Genomic DNA, 18,156 nt, shown 5'->3' on the forward strand with positions numbered 1-18,156 from the left:
CCTCACAACTTACAATCCCACCTTGTTTTGTGTCGTCAGCAACCTTGGAAATATTACATTTGGTTCCCTCATCCAAATTATTGATATATATTGTGAATATCTGGGGCCCAAGCACTGATCCCTGCGGTACCCCACCAGTCACTGCCTGCCACCCCAAAAAAGAAACATTTATTCCTACTCTCTGTTTCCTGTCTGCTAACTAATTTTCAATCCATGCCAGTATAACACCCCCAATCCCATGTGCTTTAATTTTGCACACTAACCTCTTATGTGGGACTTTATCAAAAGCCTTCTGAAAATCCAAATAAACCACATCCACTGGTTCTCCCTTATCTATTCTACCAGTTACATCCTCAAAAAACTCCAGTAGGTTTGTCAAACACGATTTCTCTTTCATAAATCCATGTTGACTTTGTCTAATCCTGTTGATATTTTCTAAATGTCCTGTTATCACATCCTTTATAATAGACTCTAGCATTTTCCCTACTACTGATGTTAGGCTTACCGGTCTGTAGTTCTCTATTCTCTCTCCCTCCTTTTTTAAATAGTGGGGTTACATTTGCCACCCTCCAATCTGCAGGAACTGTTCCATAATCAATAGAATTTTAGACGATGACAACTAATGCATCCACTATTTCCATGACTACCTCCTTTAGTACTCTGGGATGCAGATTATCAGTTTACTTCTTGTTCCGTTCTCTCCTCTCCACCATCAAGAGTGCTCTTTCAGCCATTATACTGCTGCCTGTGGAACTCCAGCCTCATATCCCACCACTTTGACACCTTCCTTTCTAATTGCAAAAGTCCCCTTAAAGGCTTTTCTCTTGGACCAGGCTTTCAGCCACTGGACCCCCGGCCACCACCTTCCTGCCACCTAGCTTTTATCTACTTTCCCTTTTTCTTTCTTCTTTTGCATCAAAACTTCAACAGCACCCTGTAAAATGCTTTGAGATGCCTTTCTGTACATGAGGAATACTATGGAAATGTAAACTGTTCTTGTTATTACTGTTACGCCAGGACTGATACAGTCAAAATGTCTCTGTCTGTGTGGACTCCATACTCTAGATGGCAGAAGCATTTCAAATATTGGCATTTTCATTTGCCCACATCGATTCCTCTCCAACAGTGTAAAAATATTCTATAATGGCAGGCATATGCTGTTGAGAGGATTTAATTAAAGCCTGAGGAATAGCAGCACTACAAGTATATCAATATAATATACTAACTACGGGATAATAGGATATAAAGGTCTATTAGCTTTCCTTTGATCTGACTCCACATTTACTGTATCTAGATGATTAGCACAGACGCTTATTCACTGAATTTTGTAGCTGAATTAATTTGCTTGTACAGATGGTCTGAAACAAACTGGATTTAGAGCCATTACATATAATTTAGGAAATCTTATCAACCTCAAGTGTGTTTTATCCCCCCAGTGATTAAACAGTTATGGCTGTTGTGTGCAGAGGGGAGGGAAAGATGCATATATGCAAACACACACAGTGAGACATACTTAGAGATATAGATTGGATTCAGCTTAGTACTTACCGATGCCCATTTCCAAGTCCACGATAGGCTTTGGCTTGCTCTTGCATCCGATTTAAACTCTGAGCCACTGATAAATACTGTTCATGATATTTTACAGCTTCTTCATAATCTCCTAATGCCTCATAGCAGTCTCCCAGATTTCCATACGCCTGCCCTCTGTCCAGGACTGCATCATTGCCGTTCAACTGCTGCAGCGTGGCTAGCTGCTGTTCAAAGTAGCCAATAGCATCCTCCATTACATTCATGTTCATTTTGGTGATTCCCATGTTGCCATAAACTTGTGCCTCAATATTGGGATTTTTTAGCTTCTGTCCCAAATCCAACTGTTCTTCGTAACATTTGAAGGCCATGGTGTATTTGCCAAGGGCCATGTAGACTGCTGCAAGATGGCCATGTGCTTTACATTCTCCCAGCAAGTCACCCAGTTCTTGATAAACCTCAAGCTCTTGTGTGTGATATCCTAATGCTTTGTCGTATTTCTGTATTAGTCGATATGCAGTGCCCAGAGCGGCATAAGCACTGGCTTCAAGCTTCCGGTCTTTAACCTGATGAGCCAAAGTCAGCTGCTGTTCGTAGAACTTAACAGCACCGTTCACATCTTTCTTGCACACAAAAATATCACCAAGGTTGCCTAAAGCTCTAAATTTGGCTTGTGCGTTGTTCAGGGACTGGGCTAATGATAGAACATATTTTTGACATTCTTCTGCTTTAGTATAGTTACCAAGGGCCTTAAACGCTAGGCCCAAGTTGCAGTAGGCCTTTGCCTGACTAAGTTTATCGTGCAAGTCCTTGGCTAGAGCTAAGTCTTGTTCATAATATTTCACAGCCTCTTGGTAGTTTCCCAGACAGTAATGGGCATAGCCAAGGTTATGACATACTTTTCCCTCACCCTCCATATCTTGTAGGTCAGGAGACAAGCGTAAATACTGTTCATAATATGGAACGGCCTGAATGAACTCCCCTCTTGAACAGTGGAAGTTACCTAGGTTACTAAGCGCCCGGGCCTCACTTTGTATATCCCGTAGCTCTCGTGCTATGTTTAGATGGTTTTGGTAGTGCTGCAAGGCCCTATCATGAGCACCCAGAGCCTGGTAGGCCACAGCAAGATTACCATGGGTTGATGCTTGTGATGCTCGGTCATTTACTTCCATGGAGATCTGTAGCTCTTGACGGTGGTATTTTACTGCTTGGTCATACATACCCAGGGCATTATAGGCATTGCCCATATTCCCATAGGCTCTTCCCTGTGCAGCATAGTCACTGAGTTCCTGAGCAATAGAGAGATGAGTCTTGTGGAGTTTCAGCGCAGTTTCGTAATCCCCTTTCATCTGGTGAATTATACCTAATTAACAAAAGCACAAATAAGAGTGATTAGCTGCTAATGAAGTTCAAACAACTAAGACATTCAGTCATCATTTTTTAAATGCAGGACACGGTTCACCATCTAATCTAAGCATGAACTTCGATCCACTGCTTTGCAATTCACCTGTTTCACAATTTATGATTGTCAGTTGTACTTCCTCACATGTGGACTCCATTGTCCTTCACAATTACCACCACAAACTTTATTTATCTGCCCCCCCCCCCTTTTATACAGTTAGAATCATAACATTTACAGGTCAGAAGGAGGCTATTTGGAGTTAATATTGTTTAGTACCATTGGCTGTTTAGTCATACTGTAGATAACCATGATAACATGTTTATGATTATGTATCATTGATATAATTGAGAAAGTGAGCTTCCGGCCCCATGTCCGGTCCATCACAAAGAATGCTTACTTCCACCTATGCAACATCGCCCGTCTCCGCCACTGGTTCAGCCCATCTGCTACTACAACCCTCATCCAAGCTTTTGTTACCTCCAGATCTCACTACTCCAACACTCTCATGGCTGGCCTCCTATCTGCTGCCCTCCATAAACTTGAGCTCCTCCAAAACTCTGCTGCCGCATCCTAACCCGCACCAAGTCCCGCTCACCCATCACTCCTGTGTTCACTGACCGACACTAGCTCCCGGTCCACTAGTGCCTCAACTTTAAAATTCTCATTGTGATCAAGTTCCTCCGTGGCCTCGTCCCTCCCTATCTCTGTAACCTCCAGCCCAAAACCCTCCTCCAACTCTGGACTCTCATGCATCCCCCAACTCCCTTCACCCCACCATTGGAGGCCGATCGTTCAGCCGTATAGGCCCTTTGCTCTAGAAATCTTTCCCAAAACTTCTCTGACCCTCCACCTCTCTCTCCTCTTTTAAGGTACTCCTTAAAACCTACGTTTTTGACCAAGCTTATGGTCAGCCCTCCTAATAGCTCCTTCTTTGGCTCAGTGTCAATTTTTGTCTGATTACGCTCCTTTGAAGCACCTTGGGATGTTTTCCTGCATTAAAAGCGTTATATAATTGTAAGTTTTTGTTGCTGTTGAATATAAAAACAAACACACATTTTTAATCTAAAAGTTCAAAATTTCTCCAGGGGAGCATGCCCCAGGACCCTCCACATAGAAATGCACCACCAATTTTATGCCTTCAACATTTGGGCTTCCCCTTCAAGCTTTCATGTACTTATGTTTTTCATTTGTCCACCACAAGTTTCAGTTATAAAGCCCATGTAACTACTTGCTTTCACATCATGATCGTTTTTGAGTTGTCAGCTTTTTTGAAATTGTTGGTCTGCTTTTGCTAATTTTCTAGGTTGACGTACATATAAAGCACATTTCTAGGAGTTGATGGAACAACACAGGTGAGTCATACCATACCTGACATAAGTGAACTGTTACCCTTTCATCCAGTGTAATGACAAAAGTGATACTGTACAGTCCTTAAGCTTTTAAGAGCAAGTCAGGCTTAATTAAAACCCCGAGGCAGCTGAATTTCTGGCTGTAGAGTCACTCTGTCTCACTCTGGACAGTAGTCCTAACCTCCTGTCATGATCACCTCCACCATGAATTAAAGAAATCCCCAGTCCAGGATGTGCATGGGACAGGAAATTCCTGTCCACAATGGTCTCACCACAGAGGCTCGACTCTCTCTGGCACATGTTAATTTTTCTGTTACTGCAACAAAATTTTCCAAGTTAAAAAAAACAGAAATCTGGGTGTCAAAACAAAACATCAGTTTCAGATTAAGATTCAGATTGTGGACAAAAAGAAAAACTTAAGAAATCTGAAAAACAAACAGAAAATGCTGGAAATGCTCAACAGGTCAGTGAGCATTTTAAAAAGGACATACAGGTTAATGTTTTCAAATGGAGACTTACACAAGGAACATCAACCTGTCTTTCTTCAGATGTTGAATGGCCTGCTATGCATTTCCAACCTTTTCCATTACTATACACCAGCCTTTCCCATGTAGACAGACTGTTGTTGTAAATAATACCAACAGTTCTTGCCAAATAAAGGATTTTTCTTAAAAGCGGCTCAGTTAGGCCCAAATTGCTCAGGCCCAACTTCTTTAAAAGGGCAGCGTCACACTATCTGAGAATTTTTTCCCTCCCCTCTTAAAGGTGCTTTGGTGCTGTTTCACAGACGCCCTCCAGTAACTTACCCAAGGGGCCATTCTTCCTAACAGAGCCTAGACAATGAATGCCGACAGGTCATTCAATTGTGGAGGGCCAACACAACTGAACCAAATCACGTCCTGACCCAAATGCCACACACATTTTTCCCAGCAGGGCTCACTGGATAGCACTCAGGAGTGGGAACCCTGCTTGATTTTTCCTGCCTGTAGCCTAGCTGCACTGAAACCGGATGCAGTGGCCCTCCCATCTCCCCAGCTGACTCAGTACAGACAGTTGGTTAAATCTCTGATCTTCTGGTACGTATGGATTAATATAACACTGAGCGATGAATTTACCATCTGGACCATCAGAAGAGCTGAAGTTGGGAATCAGCAGCAAGATTATTTTTCTGGAACAGGCTCCTCTGGAAGCTCTAGTAGATATTGAATGTCAAGTTCACAATGCAGCACAGGCAGTGCAAACCCTTTTATTATAGCATCAACACTATTGCCTCTGTTTTCATGAAGACACATTAAAATATACACGTGTGGCTCTCTCAATAGCTTGGTTGGTAAAGGCAAGTTATAACTGAGCTTATAACAAAAAGTCCCAAGTTTGATTGCCAGTCTGTGATGGATTAGTGGATCTCAGCTGGGGTGCGTGAGGGTAACTTTACACAAAAATGCCGGGGTAGCATTCTTCAAGAAAGTAAGTAGCTCTTGGACATGATAGTCCAGACGTAGTCAATTTCGAAGTGGAAATTTGGAGCTGCATGTGGGTTCCACTTTGTTGCTGGAGGAGAGGGGAGTCATGTTCAACGGAGTTACGACTACCTGGCTGTGTAAGGGCAGATGGATTTAAAACTGAATTCCTATTCCTATTAAAGTGCAGTCAATCTTCAGAATTCATGAAAACCAAAGATACTGACAATCAAAAGCTTTATCTGTATTCATCACAGTGGGGCAAAATGTCTACACTGGTATAGGCTAACACATTCACAAGACAGTACCATAGTATGAACAAAAAACATAAAGATAACAGCCATGTACCACAGTGGGAGTTTCCTTTCAATAACTGGGTATCATAATGCAGCTCCACGTAAATAACTGCATATTACATCAAGGAATTCCACGTAAATAACCGCATACTGAGCAGGGAGTGCTATAGAAGATCACATCAAGAGCGAGAAAATAAATCAGCAAGTGATCCTGACTACTGTTGATGAACTCTGCAGGCAAAAGTGAATGGCATTCAGTCAAGTACCTGACATAAGATTATCACCTTTTGCTCAATCCAAAACCAGATAGAGACAGTGCATTTTTAAAAAAAGCACACTGTATATTTGCAAAACCACATAGCATTTTATTTATCGTTTGGTTTTTGATTAGCAAAATTATCCAAGTGGCCTTCCCTGAAGCCAGACTGTCGAGCTTCAAAACTCAGAAACTCTCGGGATAAGAATTTGATAACTGAACATCTTTTGTCACTAAAAATGAAAGTTGTAGGCAACATACCGCAGCACCATAAAGTGCTGAACTGCGCCTTTAAGCATCCACAGTTCTCTCGTGGACTTGCATTGGTTCTGTATATTTATTCAGACTGAGGCCTAGCTGGATTAATCTAATCAGCAATGTAGCTTTAAACCAAAGGAGGCAAATTACAGTATTTAAAAAAAAACAGAATTTTGGCATGTCTTTTCAAATTTGACCCTGGTCGGATGATTTATAACCGCAATCTCTACTGCCTGTTATCTGAATTCTGCCTTAGTGGGGGGAGTCAGAGTAAAGCCATCTTTTATATGGATTGTACAGTAGGTATGTGATGGCACATGCTTATGGGGCCTCCGTAATACAGTCAGCATTAGACAGCTGCTATCAATTTAGCAGCCTTTCGCCCACATTACAGTCCCATTTTCAAGTTTCTGGAAATCCGAGCCACTCAGGTCCGTTTTATCCCCTGGCCATGCTGATTTTACTGTTTGGTCTTTAATTTTCCGAAAAAGCAGAAAGAAATTTGAGCTTTTTTAAAAACAAAAAATAGCATAGGATCTCTCTCCAGGCTCAAGACTGTTTAACAGCTGAATGTTACAGCATCGAGAGCTTAAGAAAACCAAGGAAACCTTGGTGAAAAACGGATATTCCCTAATGCACAGTGTGCTGCAGAAGCAACACAAAAACAGACAAAAAATTGTGCTGGAATCCTTGATTGGCAAACCCTGTAGGAGGCTTCCTCACATGTGCAATAAACTGGATACTCCACAGTTCCCCGCTTTGCATTATATTTATATGGCTGCTATGAGGATAACTTTATTACAAGTTTTAGTTTTAACAATGATCGGTATAGGTGCAAAGGACCCATGGAAACTCCCTATTACGCTTCAAGTCTACAGTCTTCAGAAGCAAGTGGCCACCATTGAAAGGATAAAAACCACAGGGGCCATTTTGGCCAGGAACACAATCTCTTTCACCATGAGTCATGACACTACTGTGAATATTTGGTTCCATGATTCAACAAATAGAAGGAAAAAACATATTTATCAGTCAGGGCAGAAAAAAATCTTGTTACTTTAATTCAGCATTACCTGTCAGAACTTGGAGTACCAAGGTACAGCTGATTCAGAACAGCAGCCAGGGGGAGAATATTCAGGTGGAATATTAACATACAGTGGGATGAATTTCACATAACACTGGAGTGTGAGCCCATTTTTTTTATTCAAAAGGATTGGTCACTGTGTTTGTTATATAGCTCTTACATCTCAGCTACGTTTGTCTTATCCTCAGCATCTCTCTTTATTGACTAATGTCATTATCTTTTTTTATTGAATGTAAAAGGTAAGTAAAGGTCTTACATCTGTGGTGTCACACCTCAAAAGCACCACAATCTGTAGGGCAAAACTTAACTGGGCTGATTGACTCCAATGTCACATTAACCAAATGGGAACCAGTCAAAAATAGTTTCATTCACTAGATAGGTAGGAAAACCCAGCAAACAACCATCAACCATCACAAAATGAACCATTCAAAACTGCTCAAATTGTTTTTAAAGCTGCCATTCACAGTCAGCAAGTAGCGCAAAATAAATTACTCAATTTTCTTCAAGTTCTTTAGGCAGCAATGTAACTTCCTCACACACCCGATTACATAAGTGTCAAACTATCATAAAAACATTAAACATGACATCATTCTGAAAAACAGTTTACACTTGTCCACAGGGGTGAGAAATTTGTGAGGGGCTTTTCTGCTGAGGTGACGCATTGCTGTCGCAGTCAATCAGCCATGGACAATGGCAAATAACTACCTGTTCAAGGACCTGTCAGTTTTGAAGGGAAAAAAACAATATGTTCCTTTCAGGCCTTTCAATTTTTCAGATCACAACGAATAGTCTCCTTACTCCATTCAGTCCTATTAATAATCCACTACTAATATTTGCTCAATAGGTTACTGAACTATATCATATACTTGGTGTGGGTCTCATTCTCACCTCACACTAAACCCTGCCAGCTGCCTTGGCAGGAATATGATACATAGCGGGTTGAGAGACACCTATGGGGGAAGAGGAAATATTTTAATACTGAACGAAGAAAAATAGCCAAGTGGGTCATGTCACCCCAGGAAGGTGGACAAAGTGAGCAATTGTGGCAACAGCTTGTGTGAGCCTAAGCAATGACTTAACAGCAAACATGCTTGCTGAGCTGGGTACAGATCAGCACAGGACATACAGCCTGCAATGTACATTTCAACTCAATGCTTCAAATAGTTCAGCCCTTAGACTGTACAGCAGCTTTTGTATAAAGTTTGCATCATGGAAAATGCTTCTCAGCAGAAATGTGGTGCGGTGAAGGGCTCACTGGTGCAAAGCTCAGGAAAAGGGAGCAAATAAAGAGATTTGACATTCTGGCAAAGAATGAGTAAATAAAATGCTTCATAAGCAGCAGCATTAAGTTGTTCAACAGCCCTCTTCTGCCCCCAACCCCCCCTGGATTTTTCTGGAAATTCATAAACACACATCCCCTGTAATTTAGGTTCTGGCTATATCTCACACCATCTGACCTAATTGTAACATGATATGAAGTTTTAACATTTTTCTGTATTAGACAAATCGGAAACCATTTGTGTGCAAGCTGTAAATGTCATCTTGGCCCTCATCTCTAAAGGTAGAAGGTTGTGAGTTCAAGCCCAACTCCAGGACTTCAACACTAAATCTAGAGAGAGGGAATGCTACTGAGAGAATGCCGCACAGTTGGAGGTGCTGTCCTTCAGATGAGACGTCAAAATGGGATTTAACTGCCTGTTCAGGTGGATGTTAAAAATCCAATGACACTACCCAAAAAGAGAATCAAGTTCCCCTAGTATCCTGACCAATATTCTTTCCCCAACCATCAACATCAAAAACTTATCTCATTGCTGTTTATGGGACCTTGCTGTGCACAAAATGGCTGTCACGTTCACCTACATAGAAACAACAACTGTACTTCAATTGTATATAAAACACCTTGGGATGTCCTCAGAAATGTAATAAGGTGCTATATAAATGCAAGTTCTTTCTTTGCTGTGTTAGCTCAATCAGAGCAGCAGTTGTGGCACCCTTGGAATAAGAATGGAAAATCAGCAAGAGTTCCTGCTCTTGAACAACAGCCAATGATGCTGCTGAAAAGTGCATGTATGCATTCAGCTGTGATGTCCTCTATGGTTAAGTAGCCCACTGACACTCATTTGGGTGATAGAGCAGAGAGCTGCTAACACCCATCCAACCATATCCCAGCAAAGATCCATCCCCTACATGGGACCTGTTTTGGTCAGTCAGATATCTGACGCATGTGGAAACCTATCACTATGGTGAAGTCTCCAAACTAAGCTACTGCGAAATCCAGGCTGGTAGAATTTCTGTTTGCCCAATATGGAGTGCACACGCTCTTCTCTTAGGGAATACATCCTACTTGCCTAATTCTACACAGCTTCTTTTTTATTTGTTCATGGTATGTGGGCGTCACTGGCAAGGCCAGCATTTATTGCCCATCCCTAACTGCCCTTGAGAAGGTGGTGGTGAGCCGCCTTCCTGAACCGCTGCAGTCCGTGTGTTGAAGGTTTTCCACAGTGCTGTTAGATAGGGAGTTCCAGGATTTTGACCCAGCGACAATGAAGGAATGGCGATATGTTTCCAAGTTGGGATGGTGTGTGACTTGGAGGGGAACGTGCAGGTGGTGTTGTTCTCATGTGCCTGCTGCCCTTGTCCTTCTAGGTGGTAGAGGTCGCGGGTTTGGGAGGTGCTGTCGAAGAAGCCTTGGCGAGTTGCTGCAGTGCATCCTGTGGATGGTACACACTGCAGCCACGATGTGCCAGTAGTGAAGGGAGTGAATATTTCGGGGGGTGGATGGGGTGCCAATCAAGCAGGCTGCTTTGTCCTTGATGGTGTCAAGCTTCTTGAGCGTTGTTGGAGCTACAATCATCCAGGCAAGTGGAGAGTACTTAATCACACACCTGACTTGTGCCTTGTAGGTGATGAAAAGGCTTTGGAGTGTCAGGAGATGAGTCACTCGCTGCAGAATACCCAGCCTCTGACCTGCTCTTGTAGCCACAGTATTTATGTGGTTGGTCCAGTTAAGTTTCCGGTCAATGGTGACCCCCAGGATGTTGATGGTAGGGGATTCGGCGATGGTAATGCCGTTGAATGTCAAGGGGAGGTGGTTAGACTCTCTCTTGTTGGAGATATTCATTGCCTGGAAATTTGTCTGGCGCGAATGTTACTTGCCACAAGCCTGGATGTTGTCCAGATCTTGCTGTATGCGGGCACGGACAGCTTCATTATCTGAGGGGTTGCGAATGGAACTGAACACTGTGCAATCATCAGTGAACATCCCCATTTCTGACCTTATGATGGAGGAAAGGTCATTGATGAAGCAGCTGAAGATGGTTGGGCCTAGGACATTGCCCTGAGGAACTCCTGCAGCAATGTCCTGGGGCAGAGATGATTGGCCTCCAACAACCACTACCATCTTTCTTTGTTGTGGAGATGCCGCTGATGGACTGGGGTGGACAAATGTAAGGAGACGCACAACACCAGGTAATAGTCCAACAGCTTTATTTGAAATCACAAGCTTTCGGAGCTTTGCTGCTCTTGTAGCCACCTGACAAAGGAGCAAAGCTCCGAAAGCTTGTGATTTCAAATAAAGCTGTTGGACTATAACCGGGTGTTGTGCGTCTCCTTACATCTTTCTTTGTGCTAGGTATGACTCCAGCCACTGGAGAGTTTTCCCCCTGATTCCTTGGTGCCACACTCGGTCAAATGCTGCCTTGATGTCAAGGGCAGTCACTCTCACCTCACCTCTGGAATTCAGCTCTTTTGTCCATGCTTGGACCAAGGCTGTAAAGAGGTCTGGAGCTGAGTGGTGCTGGCGGCACCCAAACTGAGCATCGGCGTGCAGGTTATTGGTGGAGTAAGTGCTGCTTGATAGCACTGTCAACGACACCTTCCATCACTTTGCTGATGATTGAGAGTAGACTGATGGAGCAGTAATTGGTCGCAGGTTGGAAACAACCAAGACTTAGGGACCCACACCTGTGTGCAGGGATACTGCTGGTGTTTAATTAGCCAAAACCATTACAACATACCAACACAAAACACTGTAGCCTTCCAGTTACTTGTACTGCCTGATTCATGGTAACCTAATCCTAGTCTCAGTGCCAAGTCTACCTTGACCATTAATTTGCTAGGCTGACTGAGCTTTCAACAACAGTGCCCAGGAGTATTGCAGATTGGCCTGCCTGGATTATCAAGGCTGCCACAGAGGGTTGACTTAGTTTCAATCTCCCATCTCCAAGCGTTTCATTTTGGAGCCATCTCAAATCCAGCTTGCCTCCTCACAAGGAGAATAGTCACTAGTTGGTCATTATTCACCTAATAAGTACAGGTTGGGGCTCTGCTTAAGTGGACAACAAGTGACAGGAACTCATCAAATGCAGTATGGTGAGCAGCCCATAAAATGTGTGAGTGCACTGTCAACATCCTCCTGGCCTCAGCATGGAACAGTAAGCCATTGAACAATGGTACCACCAGTTGAAAATGTGGAACTTCGGCAGCAGCTGCTTGTCTCTCTCTAACCACGGCATGGTAGGCATTGAACCCTGGATTTATGATGTTCATCGCCTTACCCAGCCTCCAGGTAATACCTTCCAGCAGCTGCTGTCCTAAGGTTTCATCATCTACCTCCAGGAAAAGACAAAAAGTGCCATGTGCCTTGATATTCTAGATGTCCAAGTCCAAAGCCCGTTTTAGGCTTAATCCAGGTCCGCATTTGAGAGGCTTTGGCAAAAGGTTGTTGCAGCCGTGAGGCTGGCACCCCCAGCAGGGTGCTCAATGACAGATTGGTATAGACTAGAGCCCTCTTTCCTTGCAACCATTCATTCTTTTGGCATACATCCACCTCACATCTTGGTCCTGGATCTTGCACATAGACTGAAGAAGTTCTGAACATGAAACAAATGAGTGAAGAAAAGTGGCTAAAAATAAATACAAATTATCAAACATACATGGGCAGATATTGCATTCAGTTGCACTGGTGCAGAATGGCTCCCGGGGGATTGGGCGAGCAAGCCTTGGCGTCTTTTGTGCCCAATTCCTTCTGCACGTGATTTTCCAGCTAGCTTCATTTTGTGTGCTATAGTGATTCTCCACATTCCATTCTATAGGCGCATTAAGAATGCAAGTAAAAATATTTAAATGAACACCAAACCCAATATTCTAATATTCATTCCAGGAGTGCACTTCGTCTTCAAAGATACACTTTAAACGGGAGCGTGGCAAGTTCCATGTGCGATGGATCATTTAATGGAAACAGGCTGTGGAATTTTTTTTTTCTAGTTTGGTGACAAGGTTTACAATACCTTTTAAGTACTGTGTGGCTTATATTACAGGTTTTTAATTAAATTTTTTTGTTATGAATTTTTCATTATTTTGTGTATTTGGAATAATTTTTATTTACTCATTACAGTAAGCTTGCGTATAAATGTCATTTACAGGACTTTAACAGAACAGCAACAAATGACAGGAGTTCTTCCAGTACCAGATTTCACAGGAGCTCTGGGAACCACAAGGTATCTAGTTGCAGGCTGCAGAGTCCTGTAATAATGGTAAGTGAAGGTAAAGTTGGTAATATTAGTTGGTTTGGATGCACCCCAATGCAGTGCTTTATGTGTTCAAGAGGAACAAAATGACAGAAGGCATGTCACGGAAGACAGCTGACACCTGAGCTGCATGAGCCAGACCTGCTATTATGCCATCAACCATATCTGCATGTCTTTGTACACCTATCTGCCAACGAACAAGGACAACTGTCTCCACAGACTGCAGTACAACAGGGAGCCAGTTTCAGAGTTTTGCCATCGGATGCAAGGACACCTGCAGCCAATCTACAGCATTTTTTAGTATTTATTCTTGATATGTGGGCGACACTGGCAAGGGCACATTTATTATCCATCTCTAGTTGCTCTGAGGTGGTGGTGGTGGTGGTGAACCTTCTCCTTCCCCTTTGGATCTGAGATTTTGATGGTGGTGGACCCTGTGATGGTGGGGGCGGCTAGCTCTGGTGCACAGGTCTTCAGCACTACAACTGGGATGTTATCATGGCCCACAGTCATTTCTGTATCTAATGTACCTCAGCCACTTTTTAATGTCATTGGAGCCAACCGAATTGGGTGGACACTAAAATCTATGATGGTGGGACCTAGGGAGGAGGCAGAATGGATCATCCACTCTGCACTTTTGGCTGAAGTCACTTGCAAATATTTCAGTCTTGTCTCTTGTACTCACATGCTGGGTTCCACTATGGTTGAGGGTGGGGTTGTTCATGGAGCGTCCTCCTCCTGTTAGTTGCCTGGTTGTCCACTACCACACTCAACTAGATGTGGTACGACTACAGATCTTTGCTTTAATCTGTTGGTTGTGCGACTGCTTACCTCTGTGTATAGCCTGCTGCTTTTGTCGTAGCCTCAGTAAATTCGTACCTTATTTTAAGGTATGCCATGTGCTACTCTTGGCAACGAACTGCAACCTCAGGGATGTGTGTAGTTGTGCTGTTGCTTGCAAACATTGAGGAGAAGGATTCAGTGTGCTGCTTCATTGTTCCGCATCTGCAGTGCTGGCAGTCTGCCCTTACAGGCCTACAGTTACAGGACAGGAGCAAATGTCAGAAAATAGAGTGCAAGTGATACTCCCAGATAGAGCTTCCACTGCAAGAAAGCATGTGTGATGTTTTTGTGGTTGTGTGTATGCCTGTAATGTAGTATGTAGGGGGACAAGACTTAACAATGGTACCAGAAATGTGATTGGGAGGCATGCAGTTTCATAAGGACATAAGAAGTAGGAGCAGGAGTAGGCCATATGGCCCCTTGAGCTTGCTTCATCATTCAATAAGATCATGGCTGATCTTCAACCCAATCTCCACTTTCCTGCCCGATCCCCATATCCCTTGATTCCCTTAGACTCCAAAAATCGATCACAGTTTTCAATATACTCAATGACTGAGCATCCACAGCCCTCTGGGGTAAAGAATTCCAAAGATTCACGACCCTCTGAGTGAAGAAATTTCTCCTCATCTCAGTCCTAAATGCCCGACCCCTTACCCCAAGACTATGCCCCCTAGTTCTAGACTCTCCAGCCAGGGGAAACAGCCTCTCAGCATCTACCCCGTTAAGCCCTCTAAGAATGTTATATGTTTGAAAGAGATCACCTCTCATTCTACTAAACCTGGTACGTGGTCCTGTTGGATGGACTCATCTTGCCAGGTTCTTTAAAGTATGCCATGTCCTCCCAGATCTGTTCCCAGTTCCTGCAGATACTATACACTGTGTTGAGCCTGGCCACCACAACTTTTCTAGGCAGGTACACTGCTGTTTTGTAAGAAAGGTTCTCTGGAGTGCCAAAAATGGCAACCCTTTTCATGCAGCAGTAGGTTCACTTTGCCAGCAAGTAAACTGGGAATGGGATACTGCATCACTCCACCATGTGCCTGCAGAGTCCGTTTCATTGGATTTGCCTTTGCTTGCTTTTTAATATGAAAATTCTTTACCCCACTGCCTTTGGAAATATTCAACAAACATTTTCAGTCCTTAGAAAGGCTGAAATAATTTTTACTTGCATATCCAGCCATTTACGTTTAAGTTGCTGCAACTCTTTAAATGTTCCCAATAGCCCTATAAGAGCTGCTAGGTCACACCAGATATTCTGCTCCCTACACCTGGTCATTGTGCAAAGGGACCGTATTCTAAATATGATAATGAGCATGTTTTGGAAAGGAAGTGATATAAGCTCTTGATACTACTAGCATGCCATGCACATACCACATAGTGGTTCCACCAGTAATGCAATGGGACTGCATAATCACCCCCGGGCCTGTTCAAATTAAACTATAAGCAAGTATTTTTCAAGTCTGTTATTGAGCAAGAAAAGTTTAATTTTTTCCCTCATTAATAATTTACCAGTCTGTGTTCTATATGAATAGTCTCAAATCACTTAGTGTTTTTGCAGTTGCTCTTGGCAACCATACAATCCTTGAACAGAAACATGCCATTCTAGACATGAAGGTCATCCAGCCTTTTCTTAGCATTTTAAAACTCTGGACTGTTCTGCTCCTCTGTAAAACAATGTAAATATTTAGCGTTGTTACTGCCCAGTATTAAGTACCCTTGTAAAAGCCATGTTCTCACTCAGTAAACACAAAAACAATTATTTTTTTGTTCCTCCTTTCCCCTTCCCCCCCAAGTGCTGACAAATGTAAACTGCGCTGCCAAAGCTGAAGTGAACAGCTCATATTTGGCAGCAGACTGGTTTTATAAATCACCGCTTTATTATTTTTTAATGAGCAGCCTGAGTGTTATTGAAATATCGGATTCAGGGTTGCCACGGTGAAGGAATACTGCAATTAACACCTCCCAATAATTTCCTGCATCAGGATGTGTCAGTTCCCCTTGCTATATGTTCTCATCACTTTCACTCCTGCATCAGTTTTCACAACAGTCTGGAATCTTCTGGCTGAACTTCTGAGGTGACAGCCACATCGGATGATTCAGTACAGATTAAAACAACCTTGTCACTATATACCTATATCTCTTCTGAAGAGAAGCTTTTTATAAGTCCTTTTAACGCTGGCACTGTTTCAAATGTAATACATTCAAATTCAGAAAAAGTAATGAATGGTGAATTTGGACTTGTAACTCCAGCACCAACAGGAAATACAAATCCCTGACCCCAGGTGATCATGCTGTTATAAGAATGAACGAGCTGCCTGAGCACGTGTGTGCAATATACACAGGGATCTGCCAACTTTGGGATTGCTGCATAAAGAGGGTTAATAGGGGAAGGAATGAACCCATACCCTTGCAACATATAATTCGGTCCACAAAGGTTGGGTTCATGAAATTAACTGAAAATTCAGTTAAAAAAATCACATCGGGACATGTGGCTAATGTTATGCAAACAGAAAATTGTGCTGACATGTGTAGAAAAATATGGTCAACTGATTGAAGAATCTCTCTACTTAATTAGTTCTTATGTTCCTAGAACCAAGAATCAAACTATTTGATAGATACTCTGGGCTGTGTCACCTTTTGGGATTTTTTGAGCATTATTCCACAGAAATTGCTTAGAAAAGAACTACATTTAAATGTTGGGTTTTTACAGCAAAGTGTATTCATGGACATCTTTTTCTAAAGCACCGAAACGAAAGGTAATTAAAATACTAATGAACTAGTCATTGCAGTTGTTTCCCCAAAGGCCAAAAACAGTAATTAATTTATTGGCCTATCTCAGTTATCAATGAACACCTCATAGCCGTTGTGTTGGGAAGTTCTGGGCACTTTACAGGGCTTGTCCGGCATTGCCCCTCCCCTCTGGTTGTGAACAAAGGGAGATTAAATAGTGACAAAAACACAGTAACAGGTTTTTAAAAAGAGGGTACGATTTTAAATACTACCCAACAAGGTAGTGAGCTTAAGAACAGGAGTAGGCCATTAAGCCCCTCAAGCATATTCCATTCAATTAGATCATGGCTGATGTGTACCTCAACTCCATTTACCCGTCTTTGATCCATATCCTTGATACCCTTACCTAACAATAATCTATTGATCTCAGTCTTGAAAATTTCAATTAACCCAGTATCCACAGCCTTTTGGGGAGAAAGAATTCCATATTTCCACTACCCTTTGTGTGAAAAGTTATTCTTGATTTCACTCCTGAATGGCCTAGCTCTAATTTTAAGATTGTGCCCCCTTGTTCTGGATTCCCCCAACAGAGAAAATAGCCTCTCTGTATCTACTTTATCGAATCCTTTTATCACGTTGAACACCTCAATTAGATCATCCCTCAACCGTCTAAATTCAAGGGAATACAAGCCATGTTTATGTAGCCTGTCCTCATAATTTATCCCTTTAAGCCCTGGTAACAGTCTGGTGAATCTGCACTGCGCTGTACCCACTTCAAGACCAACATATCCTTCCTGAGGTTCGGTGTCCAAAGCTGAACACAGCACTCCAGATCTGATACAGCTGAAGCATCCAACCCCTTTGAGATAAAGGCCAACATTCCATTAATCTTTTTGATTACTTTTTGTACCTGTGCACTTGCTTATTTGTGTAGCCAGACACCCAAATCCCTTTGCTCCTCCACAGTTTCTAGTCTGTCACCATTAAGAAAATATTCTGATTTTTCTTTCTTGGATTCAAAGTGGATAACCTCACACTTCCCCATATTGAACACCATCTGCCACAGTTTTACCCACTCACTTAATCTGTCTATATTCCTTCATAACTTCCTGTTCCCTTCTACACGACTCACTGTGCCTCCTAACTTAGTGTCATCTGAAAGCTTGGACATACAACTATCTATTCCTTCATCCAAATCATTGACATATTTATGGTGAAAAGCTGAGGCCCCAGTATAGATTCCAGGGGAACGCAACTTGTCACATCCCGCCAATTAAAGTACATTCCCTTTATGCCTACTCTCTGTCTCCTACCTCCCAACCAATTACTAAAACAGTAACAGAAAATACCAGCATTATTTGGAAAGGGGTAATGGTGTTTATTTCTTTCCATTCTTTAGATGGTGTGCCACATCAGGTGACTCTTA

The 18,156-nt window shown here is 42.6% G+C and overlaps 1 protein-coding gene across 3 annotated transcripts in view; it reads right to left on the reverse strand.

Moving 5' to 3' along the window:
• The window catches only part of ttc28 (tetratricopeptide repeat domain 28), a 626,907-nt gene that overhangs the window by 159,039 nt on the left and 449,712 nt on the right, over positions 1-18,156 (reverse strand). For all 3 annotated transcript variants that reach the window (XM_068005926.1, XM_068005925.1, XM_068005927.1), the window contains one exon: positions 1,549-2,890. In XM_068005926.1, the coding sequence (XP_067862027.1) occupies positions 1,549-2,890 (1,342 nt within the window). The remainder of the gene's footprint in view (positions 1-1,548; positions 2,891-18,156) is intronic.

This window comes from Heptranchias perlo, chromosome 25 (genome assembly GCF_035084215.1).
Source record: "Heptranchias perlo isolate sHepPer1 chromosome 25, sHepPer1.hap1, whole genome shotgun sequence".
NCBI lineage: Eukaryota > Metazoa > Chordata > Chondrichthyes > Hexanchiformes > Hexanchidae > Heptranchias > Heptranchias perlo.